General features: G+C 39.5%; 1 protein-coding gene across 1 annotated transcript in view; it reads left to right on the top strand.

Moving 5' to 3' along the window:
- pcsk2 (proprotein convertase subtilisin/kexin type 2) overlaps positions 1 to 16593 on the top strand; it is a 37444-nt gene that overhangs the window by 15299 nt on the left and 5552 nt on the right. The window contains exons 5-11 of the mRNA XM_062520046.1: positions 1670 to 1707; positions 6289 to 6365; positions 8206 to 8294; positions 8538 to 8713; positions 11331 to 11546; positions 12720 to 12820; positions 13865 to 14092. Of these exons, the coding sequence (XP_062376030.1) occupies positions 1670 to 1707; positions 6289 to 6365; positions 8206 to 8294; positions 8538 to 8713; positions 11331 to 11546; positions 12720 to 12820; positions 13865 to 14092 (925 nt within the window). The remainder of the gene's footprint in view (positions 1 to 1669; positions 1708 to 6288; positions 6366 to 8205; positions 8295 to 8537; positions 8714 to 11330; positions 11547 to 12719; positions 12821 to 13864; positions 14093 to 16593) is intronic.

The raw sequence follows: 16593 nt of genomic DNA, 5'->3' as shown, positions 1-16593 counted from the left end.
ATCGGACATGGAACAAAGACAAAGCCTTACCTAGTCTGGTTTCAATTATAGTAGCCAAGATTTTACCGCGGCTACTTTCTAAAAAGTAGAGGTTCTGTATAAGATTTGTATGCGCTTCATTTAGCGGAGAATATCTTAACTAATATGACCGCATTGAACAACGTGGGATGTATGCCAAAATCTCTATCCGGGACGAAAGTCCTGAAAATGACCACAATAGGTGACACTATAGATCACACTATTATTACATTAGAGGTGAATGGGACTTTTTTTCCCTTTATAGATATCCTCATAAACTTCGACCAGATTAATGTTCATATTAAGAGAAATACTTTTTGTATTACACTTTGTCTAATTTGTTTTTTTAAATATGCAAATGAGGCAATATCTGATTAAATATGTGTACATACACTCTTGAAACAACAGCTTTTCTGAGGTGCTCGCAATGTTTATCTGACCATGTAGTGTAAGATGGTTTGATATTTGGGGGTCTAACAGCAAAGCTGAAGAGTTTAGATAGAGTTTACTCAATACAGCCAATCAAAATTGACTGCGAAGCCACCAAACAGGAAGTGTATCCGTGAAGTGTATCTATGAAGAATATATCTCACCAACGCTTTGATGTATGAAGTCCAAACATTGATAAGGGGACTCGTAAACTGATTGTGATGACGCACTAGGAAATTGGCATAGTTTGGACTCTAAAGGGGGCGCTGTGATACAGGAAGAAAGCTCGTATCTCAGCAACGCTTTGATGTACGAAGTTCAAACTTGGTATGTGGACTTGGTACCTGATTGTGAGGACGTGCTAGGAAATTGGAATTATTTGGCATCCATAGGACGGGCTGCGATACAGGAAGCATATATGTCAGCAACACTTTGATGTACGACGGCCAAACTTGCCACAGGGACATGGTATCTGGTTGTGAGGAGGCACAATGTATCTCTGTAACGTTTTGTTGTACGAAGGCCAAACTTAAGTTTGAGAGCCACCCATAGTATCTGGTTGAGAGGACGCACTAGGAAATTGGCAACATTTGGCATCTGTAGGGGGCGTTGTGATACAGGAAGTGAGCTCATATCTCAGAAACGATTTGATGTACAATACCTTCATCAGCCAGCCGTTATTCTCAAATGGTTTCGGGGTCTATACATAACACACTATCCATTGCAAACATAGCCTATTTGAAACCTTCGCACATGGAGGCATTTAATAGAAGAGCAATTAGCATTGTCTTGTGCGATCATTCCCCCTCCCCCATACACTCGTCTAACCAGTTCACTTAGGCTACAGACATCACTGCGGCATTGAGGACAACTAGGTCAACCTGGTTTCTAGGTATATCTAGGTCAAACCAACATGGCGCTTCAAGTAATGCGTCTCAGTGGTCAAATGACCGGCGCTTGGCGCTGCTAGTGTTAACATCCCCCCTTAGCTGTTGTAAAATCACTAGAACCTGGCCTTTACTTGTCTATTGTTCTAAAATCACTAGAACCTGGCCTTTACTTGTCTACTCTTCTAAAACACTAGAACCTATGGCCTGTCAATTGCTCATGTGTGCTGTACTTTTTATTTGGTTCATCAGTTTGTCATGCATCAAATGTCAAGTGCAATGTGATACAAAACATACTTAACATGCTTACATGAACATGTATCCACCTATTTTAGGGATTGACTATCTACACCCAGACCTTGCTGCAAATTATGTAAGTTATCATTTTTATCATTTTGTTTGGTTTGTATCTGCTACTTGGCCCTGTATATTGTTTATAAATAACCTTCTTTAGCAATATATTGTAAATCTCTGAAAGATATTTGTGGTCAGTATCTATATACTCATATTATGCTGTTCCCATATCTGTGAAGGATATATAGTTCAAAGAATGTTTTCAGACCCACTCCAAACACCTGTTTTTTGTGGAGCATTTGTGTGTGCTGTAGATTGATGAGAAAAGAAAACAATTGAGTTCATTTAGGATCAGTCTGAAAAGTCTGAAACATAACAAAATGTGGAAAACTTTCCAGGTGATCTAGTGGTCTCATTAAAGACAGTGTAGAATTTAATTCAATTGTATTCTAACTGGCTATTAAAATGTATGCTGATCTGTTGTTGAAAAACAGATGTAGGTTGCCCCTTACAGTTGTGGGTGTGATGCCTTAACTGAGATTTAGAATAACAGGAAGGACATTAAACAGTGAACACGAACACGCATCCTCTCAGATAGATATTGAATATCTCAGGGATTGATCCATTCCAGTTCACACAATATTGAGCTCTAAACACAATTGAAAGGCACACTCAGAGAGAGTTGAAGCAGAGTAATCAAGTATCTTTGCCGGACTGGTGCCACTGGGAGTAATGTGTCCTACAGTAATTCAACTGTGATATTATAATTCATATAGAGTCAGAAGCATCTAAACAAAACGATTGGATACCTCAGGGTAGGATGTGCTTGATAACATTTAATTCTGTTTCGTTATAGGTCAGGAGATACATAAACACGGCACAACATACAGCCATCAAAGAGCTAACCAAACAGTCAGCAATAATAGCTGTGCAGTAGTATGAAAATCATTTTGTTCTGCCTTTAGAGGAAAAAAAGAAGCACCCATCATCTGCATGGTGGAAGTAGCCTACTGCCACACTTCACTGCTCTGCTGTGTCTTGCTGCGTTGCGCACACTTCCTCTAGAAACAAAATCTTCCCTCCCACAGCCTCATTGCTGTTATGTTTATCATCAGCCCCACACACGCTTTTAGCAGCAGCAGTGATGTATTGATTAATGAAGTGCAAAGAGTGGCCAACGTTGTGCTTTTTCAGTTTCCATGGAATATTCTAAACCTGAGGCTGATCACATAATCAATGCATGCAATTGAAAGGAAGAATTAATCCGTGCCTGCAATTGAATTGAAGAGCTATTGAATGGAATTATGGAATTAGTGAGGGACATGAATGTCGGTTAGTGATCAGGAAATAGATATAGTAATTGTTATCAAACAGAGAGATAATACAAGGCAGTAATTCTACACCATTTAAAAAATGCCAGGACTCTTTGTGTGGCTATAGCACACTGAAAAGAGGATAACATTAGTTGGACCTTGGTGGGGGACAGACAGAGGGACCACCAGGGGCACCTGCTTTGACAGGATAAAAGCTGAACATCCCAATAATTCCACTGTCAAGGGGGGTGGGAGGGGTTGTCTTGGGTACTGCGTGTAGCCTGTATATATGCCACTCTGAAACCATGTGAAGAATGTATTGTTTTCATTACTGTGTCTTGGACATTGTTCCCTGTTGCAGGGCATACGTCAAAAAGGTAGACACACAGCCCATGTCTTGAGGGCTTGAAAGCCAGACTGTCCAAATGAGTGGTCTCCCTATTGGGGGTTTAACCCTCACAATTTAGGACATTTTAGTTCTTGCCTTGGTATATTGAAGAAGCTGACCCACCGACCTCTTCTGTAAGTCGTTTTGGGCAAAAGTCCTTGCTTAACCTTAACCTCATCTATTAGTTAAATACACCAGCAATATATTGACAACTATCTTGTTCTCACAGAGCCCATGAAATGCCTTGGCTAATTATCATCATACTGTACCTGTACTGGCCTCACTAAGTTTTGAGCTCCTACTTAGCTATCCAGCTAGTTTACAACTATAGGCTAGGACGAACAAAGAATGCAGGAAATGGAGGCATTTAAATGGAGGCATTTTTCTTTCCATAATACCATTCGATCTTGCTGCAAATGATCAGACTTGAGAAGCATGCATTGCATCGGCAACTTCGCTGCTCAGTAGCCGAATTTTCTGTCGAGGAGGCCAGCAGTTAGAGAAAAAAGCTGCAGATCATAGACAGAGAAAGCATATGCTATGAGAACAGAACACAACTGCATGTCAAGTGTAGCCGAGGGTCTGTCTACGCAGAAACAACAAGTGCATTTCTACATGTTCGTGACAAAATGTGGGGGATAGACTTACGTTTCAGTGGGAATGCTGCAAATGATGTCTTTCTCTTCAAAAGACAATTATGTACGATTTAAATGACAAAAAATTAACGGCATATTTTTTTTTTACCGACCCGACCAAACATGACCCGAATATCATTAAAAAGAAAATTCTTGACCCATAACCGCGGGTGACCACGGTCGCCCGCTCGATTTGGATCAGCCCGCGCATCACTGGTACCCATGGTGGCCTCTGATAACACAGAGTATGTTTTCAACAAATGCTCACAGCGACTAAGTCTTCTCAGACGACTAAGCTATTTTGGTGTCGGTACACAGATTCTTGAACTTGTGTATACTACACATATTGAGAGTATCCTAACCTTCCACCTCCCTGTTTGGTTTGGGCACTTAAACAGCAAGTGTAAGACTAAACTAAACAGGGTTGTGTCAATGGCAAGCAAAATAGTGAGAAAACCCCCAAAAACAGCTAACCTACCTCTATACTGACAGGTTGAAAAGGAAAGCCAGAAGAATAGTAGCTGATGCCTCCCATCCCCTTTGTAGCCAATTTGAACTTCTAAAGTCTGGTTACAGGGTCCCACTGGCTAAAGGCATTTTCAAAAAATCCTTTATCCCAAATTCCATTAACATAATCAACTCAAAGTGAATCCCCTGACAGCAAGAACTGCTCTTATTTATTTCATTTTATACTGATTTTATAACCATTGATGTTTGCTCTGCTGTATGTCCAGTTGCTGTATGTTGCTTTATGTTGCTGTATGTTCAGTTGCTGTATGTCCAGTTGCTGTATGTTCATTTGCTGTATGTTGCTGTATGTCCAGTTCCTGTACATGTATGTCCAGTTAATGTGTCTATTGAGAAATGTGTTTGTTTATTCTTTGTTTTGGGGAGCCAAAGAAAATTTTCCACCCAGGTGGACATTTAAAGACTTATTCTATTCTATTCTAGCAAATATAGTGTGATAAATACTCACACCCCTACCTCCCTTCACCCCCTCGTATTCATACTAAGCCCCATTCACTGTGGAGTCAGACAAAATAATACCCTCTCTTTGTTTAGTATTAGTTTGACTACAGAATAACAGAACATTAAAAAAATCAGAAGCCTATCTTATCTTACACAGCATGGAACCTTTTTTAAACCACCTCAGGTATTGTAATCTTGTAATAATATATGTCTTCTATTATGATTGTAGCTTGTTAATTAATTTAGATGAAAATGCACTAAAATGCACAGAACTGTGCTGAACAGAGGCCCTGGATTTTATTTTTCTCATTTAATTGATCAATGTCATTGCGATTTGTTGAAATGACAGAATGATGCCATGTCTCTGATATGTCATGACATGGTTTAGTTTCTACCCTTCCAAATAAATTCACCCATGGTGTTAATTATTTAAAAAGGACAACTCATCAATGTCTGTTTATGCCAAACTCTATCTTCCCCATCAGTGTAGGGCAAGTATGATTAACCTCCAGTATTTTCATGTTTTATTTGCTATGGATGCTAATGTGCAAATTAGTCATGAGGGAATAAAGCAAAGCATTAAATAGAAAGAAAATCAGTAATCACCACATCAGGAACCTCTTGAGATTCACTTGACAGAGGAAACCTTGATCTTAGATGGGGTTTGCTGGCTCAGATTCTTTCCATATATGCTATGCTAGTTCAAGTTCATGGGTATTTATTATTATTAATATACACATCAGATTCCTCCTACTCCTTTGCTCATTTGAATGAAACAAATTAACGGGAGAAATAAGATGTATGCCTTTTAGCTGTGAGAATGGACTGCCACTGCAAGAGATATAATATAAGTAATGGTAGGAATGTAAACTTGAGCCTTACAATGCAACTGACTGCTATTCAGTTGCACACCTCACAGCACATTTCATTATTCTTCTAATAAGATAATAATAAGAATGATTATTTATTCATTTATTATTTAGCCAGGAAAGTCGAATTTGAACTCATAAAATAAATAAAGCCCAATAATAGAATGTGGAATATTTTTTCTCATACTATGTATTCTAAGGGTGCTTTCACACCTGGCTCGTTTGGAGCAGAATCAGAGCAGAAGTGTGAAAAATCAAATTGTTTAGTATAAACACAGCAATCACACTGTGTTTTGGAACAAAACGAATGAGCTGAGACTGCCGTCTCAAGACCACCTAGAGCCTGTGATCCAAAACAAAATAGGTATGCAAGCACCTTAAGATATATGTGTATTATTTCTGAATGCTTTGAAAATGCTCTCTTGGTTATTCTAGCCTCTCTCTGTATATATAGAAATTTATCCAAACTTTTGTTTTTTCTTTCAGAATGCTGAGGCCAGCTATGACTTCAGTAGTAATGACCCATACCCATACCCCCGCTACACGGATGACTGGTTCAACAGGTAATGGCTACACATTGAGACAGGGGATTTGACCCACTAGTTTCTCCCCACTTTGTCAGGCACACCTAGGTTGGATAAACCCTGCCTGATATGCCGGCGATTTGGATTCGCCCTGCAGCTCAGGCTGGAAACCTGCACACCTATCTCTCCTGCTTCCTGTCCACATCTTCTGGGTCTAATCACAAACTACCTTATCCAAAAGGCGCACCTTGATCGTTGGTCTGATTGGTTGAAAGACTATCCAAAAGCGCACAGTCATTTGAACTACGGTATGCCCATTGATCGCCTCTTGTGCAGTAGAAATAAAGCGCAGACTCCCTAGACTAATGTTCAATCTTAAAAGATTGAGCTTAGTACGGTGATAGCCAGACTACGGCACACCTGTAGCCAGTGGGAAACATATTTTTTAACAGAGGGTACGCAAAACTATGTTTCCGCCCATGGCATCTAGAGAGATTTAGTTTATTAATAACTATGGTTTATTTTTCAGATGAAAATGACTCTCTCTATCTCTCTCTCTTTCTGTGTTGAGGAGACTCTTAGTCAGAAAACATTTTCTGCTTTTTAAGGAAATATACCATCTGCAAGCAGTAATGTTGGGACCCAGCAGCTTAGCTAAACATTGTTTCATGGAAAATGGAAAAATATCATCGAAAATGTTTTTATGTCAACAAGGTGGCAAGCTCTAAGGGCAAGAATCATGGCAATCAACCAAAGATTAGCTGGGATATGACCCCACTTCCTATTTGGCGGCTTCACCTGACAAAATAACAATAGGTAACTTGTGAGGCTTGGTCTTACCTGTGCCAAATTTTGTGAATAGGCATAATTTGTGACATAGGCTACCTCATTTCAACTCATCCAAAAATCGAGCATGCATGTCAAAAGTTGCATGCTTGTATGTGTAAGCTGGGTTGTGTTGAATCAGCATGGTTCAGCCTGCACACGCCCGGACTCAAACCCGCGAAACTGCAGCACCTTGGATTGGGAGTCGAGCATGCTGACAATCTAGCTAAAAACCCAGGCTAATAGCTTTCGTGCCAGCAGCACTCTTGAAGCGTCGAGGAGAGAGATTTACCAATGTTCTACACACACAGCTAAGACAGTTGGCATTCGTTACAGATGCAACTCCAAATTGAGCGCTTGAGGTGCAGACATGAGACTTGGTGAAAAGAAGACCTGTTCCAAATCAGTGTGCCAAAATGTCACAACTTTTTACTAGACGGTTATGGGCTGTCAAAGACTACTATGGCAGAAGAAAGAAGAAGCAGAAGAAAAAAAGGTAATATTTAAGGAAAGGAAATATTTAGGGTGCCTTCTCAGCTTTGCTGCTAGGCTCTCAAATACATGTGCTCCCTTAGTGGTTGACTGTGCTATGTCTTGGGCCTGTCCTTGTTGGAGAGGATTTCTTGTGTAATGTCAGATGCTGCCAGAACATGCAGGAACGTGTGAGAGAACAGATTGGCGGCCCTCATGTTTCAAGCCTCTGTGGTCAAAGACATGACCTTTCCTGTGCCTTTACAAACCTCTGACTTTGAACGCTGTCTACCCATAGTTAAAATACTGTTCAAAACTTAATTCCACTGCTCTTAACAGAAATGTAGCATCCCTCCCTTACAGGTGCATAAAAGGAAATGTCCTTAATTTATTTCCCCATAATTAGATTATTTGCTTCACTTTATATCACTTTACAGCCCTAATTATTATTATTACTACTATTATTATTATTATTATTATTATTATTATCATCATTTCTAAAATCAGTGCACATCCATCTCAGTCTTATCCTCATATTTCTCCTCTCTCCTCTTTCCCTGTTCCATATATTTGTGTCATGCAGTCATGGCACCAGATGTGCAGGTGAGGTATCTGCAGTAGCCAACAACAACATCTGTGGAGTGGGTGTTGCTTACAACTCCAAAGTGGCTGGTATGTTTTTACTGATGTGACAGAATCATCTCATGTTACACAAGCCATTTGAGTTTTGCAGTTTCAGTTACTGTATATTTCTTTGAATGAAACATCAAAATGGTTTATTTACACAATACAGCAGTTGATATTTTATATGTTCATACTTAATCCCTCATTGTGCCATTGTAGTAATTTAAAATCCATAAATGTTATGACCGTAGAATGCAAAGAAATGATATCTTCATGAATTATTTCACACAGGTATTCGAATGTTGGACCAACCCTTCATGACAGATATCATTGAGGCGTCCTCCATAAGTCACATGCCTCAGGTTATTGACATCTACAGTGCCAGCTGGGGACCCACTGATGATGGCAAGACGGTAGATGGCCCACGGGAGCTCACGCTGCAAGCTATGGCAGACGGTGTTAATAAGGTAGACTGTTTATGAAGGAGTGCTGATTAGAAATGGACTTAGTGTGCTATATAGACAGTGCAATAGAAATCCGCTCGGGGGGATCTTGCCCGGGGAGTAATTCAGTCTAGAACCGTATCTGTGACTGATTCATGAAACATGACTCAACATTCATACCAACACTTTCATGAGTGTGGAAAACAAAACAAAGAAAACTTGTCAAAATAAAAATAATCTAGTAATCCATATACAGGGTACTATGAATCCTCTCCAGCGTTTGTAAACATCTCATGAATATTTTATGAAGTCTACTTAAAATGTCACTTTACTATAAGAGTTATGAAGTATTCATCATACTGGGAAGTGAACTACAGACCATCTGTGGACCTCTGAATGGTTGGACATTCCTGTTTTATATATCTATACAGTCATTGGTGTAGACAATTATGCATTCTTCAGAGGTTACTATCATAAAATAAACAAACAGACAAACAAAAAACTAAATTCTCCTGGACACTGGACTTCCCCGTTGACTAAGATGTGACATGATCAGGTTGGCTAAAACAAAAAAGACAGCAATGCTGCTTTGCGATTGTTGGACTTTTATTTTGACAAGTTTTTGACACTTTGTCTTCCACATTCATGAAAGGGTTGGTATGAATGTTGAGTCATGTTTCATGAAACAGTCATGAATGCTTCATGTGCAGTTCATGACTGCTGTTATGAATGTGTTATGAACGAACCCGTCAAGTAAAGTGTTACCGAAAACATAAATACAATAATAAATACATAAAAAGAAGGAGAGGTATCTCAGTCTCACAATATTCACCCAGCGTTTAAAGTGAAGTCCAACCTGAAAGACATAGGCCTAGCCTACTAGTTGTTGCACCATTTAGGTTAGCCTTCTATTCACAGTCGTTTCTAGTACAAACTGCATTGCTATCATTTTCACGGTTGTTTGTTAGCAAGCTAGCACTCGTTTTAGCTAGTTAGGCTACTGCCAGCCAGGCAATCATTTAAAGTTTTCAGTATCATTCACAAATCCAAAAACCTTTGTTAACAGCTTATTGTACATTCCTAATAGTAAAAGTAGCAAAATGCTACTGTTTCGCCAGAGGGGGGTGCCAAACTTCACTTTGTTTTTATTGTAAATGTTTATTCTGGTGTTACCAAAACACCTGTAACTACATGCATTTATTCTGTGAACGGGGCTTGGTACAATATTAGAACTTTACACACTACATGTCCATATACTTTTCTATTTCCACATAGATTTTCATGATCCTACTACCTACCCCACAAAGCTTTTCAGCTGCATGAAAATGACACAAAAATACAAACATGCCTTGTTTTATCCTTATTATTGTCAAATTAATTTGTTTCGGAGACTTCACATTTTGGGACAACATTAACAAAGGATTATATTTCTATAGAAAAGACTCATTGATGGCAGGTGTGTCCCAATAAAAAAAAGGTTTTGAGACCCTCAATATCACTTTTCTTTGCATGTTTTTTCAGAAACTATGGACTTCTATACAATCAATTAGACTGTGATACAAACTTTTAATCATTGAATGTTACTGAGAACATGCTTGTCTTCCTTTCTGAAAAGTTTGGTCAGGCTAGGTATAATACTTTTTAAGATATGAATGTCCAAACATGGCCTCCAAGATAAGACCTTTCAGACAATGTAAAAAACGAAGGGCAAAAAGCTTGTGTAAACAGCAGAATTGAACAAAAATATTTTACAGGTTTTAGTTATGGAACCTAAACATTGTGTAGACAAACTTTGAAGAAAATCGGAGTCGGTGCTGCAACCGTTTTCCTGGATTTTGTCTGATTTGACACGGAATGACCCATATACATTTAACCTGCATTAAAGTGTAGATATAGCCTATGTAAGCTACCAGTCGTTTCACTGTAGGTGAACTTCAGTAGGCTACAAAAGTGTCAGCGCTTGCAACTCGTTTGAAGTTGGCAACTTCATTTCAGTCTTTTAAATTCTAATAAATGAAGAGTTATTTTCCAAAATACTATCCACAATGTTGATGCATTTTCATAAATCACTTTTTAAATGTGGGTTTCCAAGTCATTTCAGAGGAATTGTAATTGGGTTATTGTTATTTATCTATGCTTCTGTGTCATACAGTAGCCTGTCTTTTTAACTGTAGGCCTAATACAATGTTTTACACAGCAACCTTTTTGCATTTACATGCAATGGTCCTTCCATGGAATTACATTTTCTAGTTACAGGTATTATTATTATTATTATTAGGGGTCCAAGCACTGCAGCTTTGTTCTGGTTATTATTGTTCTTCTTTTGTTCTTATTGTTCAAAACACCAGACTGTTGGAATGGAAATTTCATGCCCTGAAAATGTTGACAGCAAGAGGTGTTAACATCCATACAGACAGCGATGCTAACCTGACATCAAATGTCCAATTACAGTTTGGGAGGATGTTTTGTTTTTGACAGCTTCTTATTTCACCATATTTTTCTCAACAACAACAAAAGCTATTGAAGTCATTTGTTTAGTTCCTCACAGAGGACAGAGACTCCAGCATCAGCTTGTACTTACAGGACCGTTTTTTGAAATAGAAACTAGGTGAAGGGCCTCTTTTGTTTTATTGTCTCACAGGGTCGCGGTGGGAAAGGCAGTATCTATGTCTGGGCCTCTGGAGATGGCGGTAGCTATGACGACTGTAACTGTGATGGTTATGCCTCCAGCATGTGGACCATCTCCATTAACTCAGCCATTAATGACGGGCGCACCGCACTGTATGATGAGAGCTGCTCCTCAACGCTGGCCTCCACCTTCAGTAATGGACGCAAGAGGAACCCTGAGGCTGGTGTGGTATGTGTGAAATGAGCATTTACAAATGGCTGTGTTCTTTAGCATTTACAAGTACCCCCTGTGTTCCATTTTTTAATCCATTAAAAAATATCAATTTAATTTTAGTACACATAACAGATTTGTATTAGTAAGTAAATGGTAAAAACAATATGATATTACATTAGACCAGGGTGGACATGAACTTGCAAAAAAGCTTTTTACAATTGACCAAGAAAGAGTGGAGAATATGAAAGAGAAGCAAGAGAGAGTAGAGAGAGAAAAACAGTGTTCTAAAGGATTCAAGAAAGATCAGCTCTGTCCCTAGGCACTAAGGAAATGTTTTTCTATCTGGTTGCTGCTGTTCATTGTGACGTTTATGTTGTGCCATTCAGGCTGTGCCATCAGTGAATGGATGAATTTGAATCCAGTTAAGGACAGATATATCAGTTGTTGTTCTCATGTTATGATAACGTTAAAATGTTATCCTCTCAAAAAGCTAATAAGCATTTTACAACTTTTCCTTCCATAATCATACAGGTACAGTTATGTATGCACTGCCATCAGAAGTAGACTAGGCTACATGTTTAACTATTTCAATCACACTCAAGGGTACATTTTGTTTTCACATGTAAAACATCCTTGTGCGATGCATACACACCTTCAGTCCTTCAGTTTCCCTCGGAGCAGCATAGTGACGTTAAGTATATGTGACAACCTAGACAGTCAATCGTGCATGCATGTCCATCAAACTGACATGTAAACAGGATCAACATAATGTCTTTGGTCAGCTATAAATATTCAAACAGATGCTTCTCTCTTTGCTAATCGGCAACTTGTGTATGGGCACCTTTAAGAAAATGATACAATATTGGTTTAAATCAATGTTCTCATAAACTAGTGTGCACTGAGGTGAATAAATGCATAAATGATTACTAATCTGACACTTGGCAGGCCAGGGTCTGCTACATTAGCTTGTGTTTCAAGGACCAGCAATTCTCAAATCATATGCAAGTTACTGTACATTTATGCACAGTGCTCTATTGTATTCCCTCTGTATCCTCCACACTCTGGCCTTGACTATATTACCACACATTCCTGCTTTTTCTGTGTATATTGTCAGGGTGTTGATGGATTCACTAAGATGTGATGTGAGTCAGTGGATGTGTACTCTTACTGTGTGTCCTTCTGGTGCAGGCCACCACGGATCTGTATGGAAACTGCACTCTGCGCCACTCCGGCACCTCGGCTGCTGCTCCAGAGGCCGCCGGCGTCTTTGCACTGGCGCTGGAGGCCAAGTACGTACTGCACTGCACACCTTTCCCCCTGCAGGAGTGGAGTGGACATGGAGGATGGAAACTGTCAAAAGACCATTCAAGATAGCTCTGTGGGCTGGCATACCTAATTAAGCAGATAAGCTGTAATGAGTTACGCTTTATTTATATGAAGGATAGGCCTTACAATGCCTTACAATGCCTTTTTTGATTGAAGACCTCAAAACGCCCTATAGAGCTTTATCTGACAAATAGACAAAAACACTTCCAGGCTACGGAGGAGCAAATGATTGGAGATGTTTGTATGCCCACCACACCACTAACTAAACATATGCTAAGACACATTAATACGTATTTAATGTGCAATTGTTATTGAAGTGATATTGTATGGTTACCAATGATCGCACAATCATGTTTACCAGTGCCCCTCTATTTTATCTTTAAAATGCCCATTTGTAATCTGACATTAGCTGTATTTTCAAACAAAATAGTCCTTGTTTGAACGTGTGGACACTATTATTACCCCATTCTTCGCTCCATTCACTCCTTTCTGTAAGGACACCTCTGTTGTCAGTTGAAGGCATATGGTGGTGTTGCACAGTTAGTAAACATTGATGTAGACTTGCTCTTGTGAAGCTGCAGTGTTGACTTACCTCTAAATAATGATGTTGCTGTCAGCAGGAGAAAAGAGCAGCAGGCTCTGCCCTGGCTAAAGGTAAATAGTGCATGTGAGCTTATGAGCCCATTCTTTCTGCCTAAGTACACTCAAGCTGAACATTGATATAAAGCTCTTAGTGACCAGAGTAAATACACGCCTTGATGCAGAGATTGACTCATTTCACAGACCAGGCTTCATTACAGGGCATAAGATTATCAGATCTAACAGAATGATATGGAAATGAATCTACAATTCTCCAATTAACAAATCGTATGAAGCAAATGATTGAGTAATATAAATGATACCTTCTCTCTCTCTCTCTCTCTCTCTCTCTCTCTCTCTCTTTGTGTGTGTGTGTGTGTGTGTGTGTGTCTGTGTGTGTGTGTGTGTGTGTGTGTGTGTGAGAATAGTCCGAACCTGACCTGGAGGGACATGCAGCATTTGGCAGTTCTGACCTCCAAGCGTAACCAGCTCCATGATGAGGTGCACCAGTGGCAGCGTAATGGAGTGGGTCTGGAGTTCAACCACCTGTTTGGCTACGGGGTGCTGGATGCCGGTGGCATGGTAAAGATGGCTAAGGAGTGGAAGACTGTTCCAGAAAGATTCCACTGTGTGGCTGGTTCAGTCCAAGAGACACAGTAAGTCCACAATATTCAGTCTTTTTTATTATTATTATTTTTTTTTTTTTATCAAAGACCATGTATATCATGCTAAGTTGTTTGTTGCTATTTGCCCAATTTCAGATATACACAGGAGAGGTGTTACAGTTGACAGTTTACCTCTGACATCCATCAGGAGTTTCCAATCCAGTGCTTTGCCCCATCTTCCTATTGCTTGTATTTGCCCAATAGCCAATTTTCTGTCCCTCTCGCACTAATGTAATTTTACTTTCCCTATTATTTGCCAGTTAACCTTAACTCTTTTGTTTTTAATTTAACCTTGGTAATAGTGATCCTGAGTCAGGCTAGTTTTACAAAACAGCAACCCCTCTGGTTGGCTGGGTCTTAAAGGAATAGTTTGGTATTTTACACTTTAAGCCTGTTTTCTGTATTGCCTAGCATGAAAACGAGTGTTAGACACCAAAATGTCGACGATTGAGCCTGTTTGTGGAATTTGGCAGCTTTAGAATGGAGCTCCGTATGGCTTTAACATTGCTCACTTTGTGCATGGTCTATTCTGTCCTTAAAACACCCCTAAACGTTCGTTTTTAAAAATGTGCATCTCACCGAGTGGTTACTGGTCCTCAACGATCTTCTATAGCAAGTTTCGCAGTGCAATTCAAATTTTGTTGTGTTATATTAGGCACACACGGTTGAAAAAGTACTTCCCGGATTTCGAAAATCCCTGCTAACAGATGACAGAAGCTGTATTTCGCTGCTAAACTTGCTATAGAAGATCGTTGAAGACCAGTAACCACTCGGTGAGCTGCACACTTTTAAAAACGAACTATTAGGGGTGTTCAAGGACAGAATAGACCATGCACAAAGCGAGCAATGCTAAAGCTATACAGAGCTCCATTCTAAATCTGCCAAATTCCACAAACGGGCTAAATCGTCGAGATTTTGGTGTCAAACACTCGTTTTCATGCTAGGCAATACAGACAACAGACTTAAAGTGTAAAATAGATAGAAAGGATAGATAGATAGATAGATAGATAGATACTTTATTGATCCCCAAGGGGAAATTCAAGCTCCAAAGTTCCTGGTTATATAAATATCAGTCCAGTTATTGTGTCCTTTCTAAATCGTTGCATTTTACCCAGGAATTATGGATTTTTCAGAGGAGGGGATAATGTTAATATTATTCAGCTATATCAGACTAGTGTAATCAATTACACCAACCCATATAACCTTAATACAGGATAACACTACCATACCTCTACATCCTAAGCATTAATTATAGTGTAATATTAGTGTCCATGCTATTTCAACCCACCCACATTCAAGTACGGTGGAGTCCAGTGGGAGCTGCCTAAATGGCACCAAATCAAAACTGGCCCCATGCCTGACTGACCAGTGTGAGCATGAATTGTAATGGAAGCCTAATTGTGTAGTATAATTTTAGGATGACTCAATCAGTGTATTGACAATAGAAGTTAGACATATCTTAATAAATATATGAAATATAAAACATTGTACGCTTCAAAAAGGCAGTCTAAGAAAAGGAAACTATTGAAAATAGGTGTTGCCACTCCTCAAATAATCATTCTTGTGATCAGTCAAACTAAACATATTCCAATTTGATAGAGAGTATTCAAATAGTATTCAAAAGGATATATTTCAAATACTTCCGAAAACCATGCAACAGAAGTCAACAGAAGTCCCATTAGAAAAACAGGCCCTGTTAATGCAGTTGAAATCTTTTTTCTTTTCACGAATGACTGATGGACTATCATCCCTTACTTATTGTCATCAGTGGAACTGGTGGTGTTGAACTGCATCAGATAAAATACATTTTATGTACAACTAGAAAAGCACTCAGAGAGCGCAGCTACCTCCGCCTGCCTTGTTCTTCCTAGGTTGTCATACATTTGAACCTAAACTATTCAGATCGCCAGACTACACGATTTAAGCCCGATTTTGCCACGATTGTGTCGTGGCCGACAAATTTCCATTGGAGGAAGCGTCTTGTAATCTGACATGTTCAACGACCCGCGATTTATTGTCTGCGACATTCTACGACGATTCTAGCATGTCAGAATTTTTGGGGAATCTCCTACGACTCGTGTGTTGACATTGACACTGTGACGACACACGACGAGAAGGCTACGATAGATGATCTTGGAATGTGGCCACTCTTGCGGCCACGATGCTGCACGGTTTTGTGGTTCTCTGATCGCCTAGTCTGACATGGTCAATCGTAAAAGATAATCGTGAAAGACAAAAAAGTCGTGTAGTCTGTACAGGCCATAAGCTAAATACATAAACGGCTCCGGAATCCCGACGGAATTACGGATCACTCCCAAAATTTAATAGTTTCTTCCTTGGGTCATGCCTGACATCCATCCATTACTTTTTGAGTTATCTTGCCAACAAACAGACAGACAAACAAACAAACAAACGCCGGTCCCCGATGAAAACATATACCTCCTTGGCGGAGGTAAATGAATGGGGTGAATAATGAATATACAGTAATATGA

This window comes from Sardina pilchardus, chromosome 18 (assembly GCF_963854185.1).
Source record: "Sardina pilchardus chromosome 18, fSarPil1.1, whole genome shotgun sequence".
Taxonomy (NCBI): Eukaryota; Metazoa; Chordata; class Actinopteri; order Clupeiformes; family Clupeidae; genus Sardina; species Sardina pilchardus.
The sequence above is the reverse complement of the archived record's forward strand: the minus strand, read 5'-3'. Positions and strand labels throughout refer to the sequence as shown.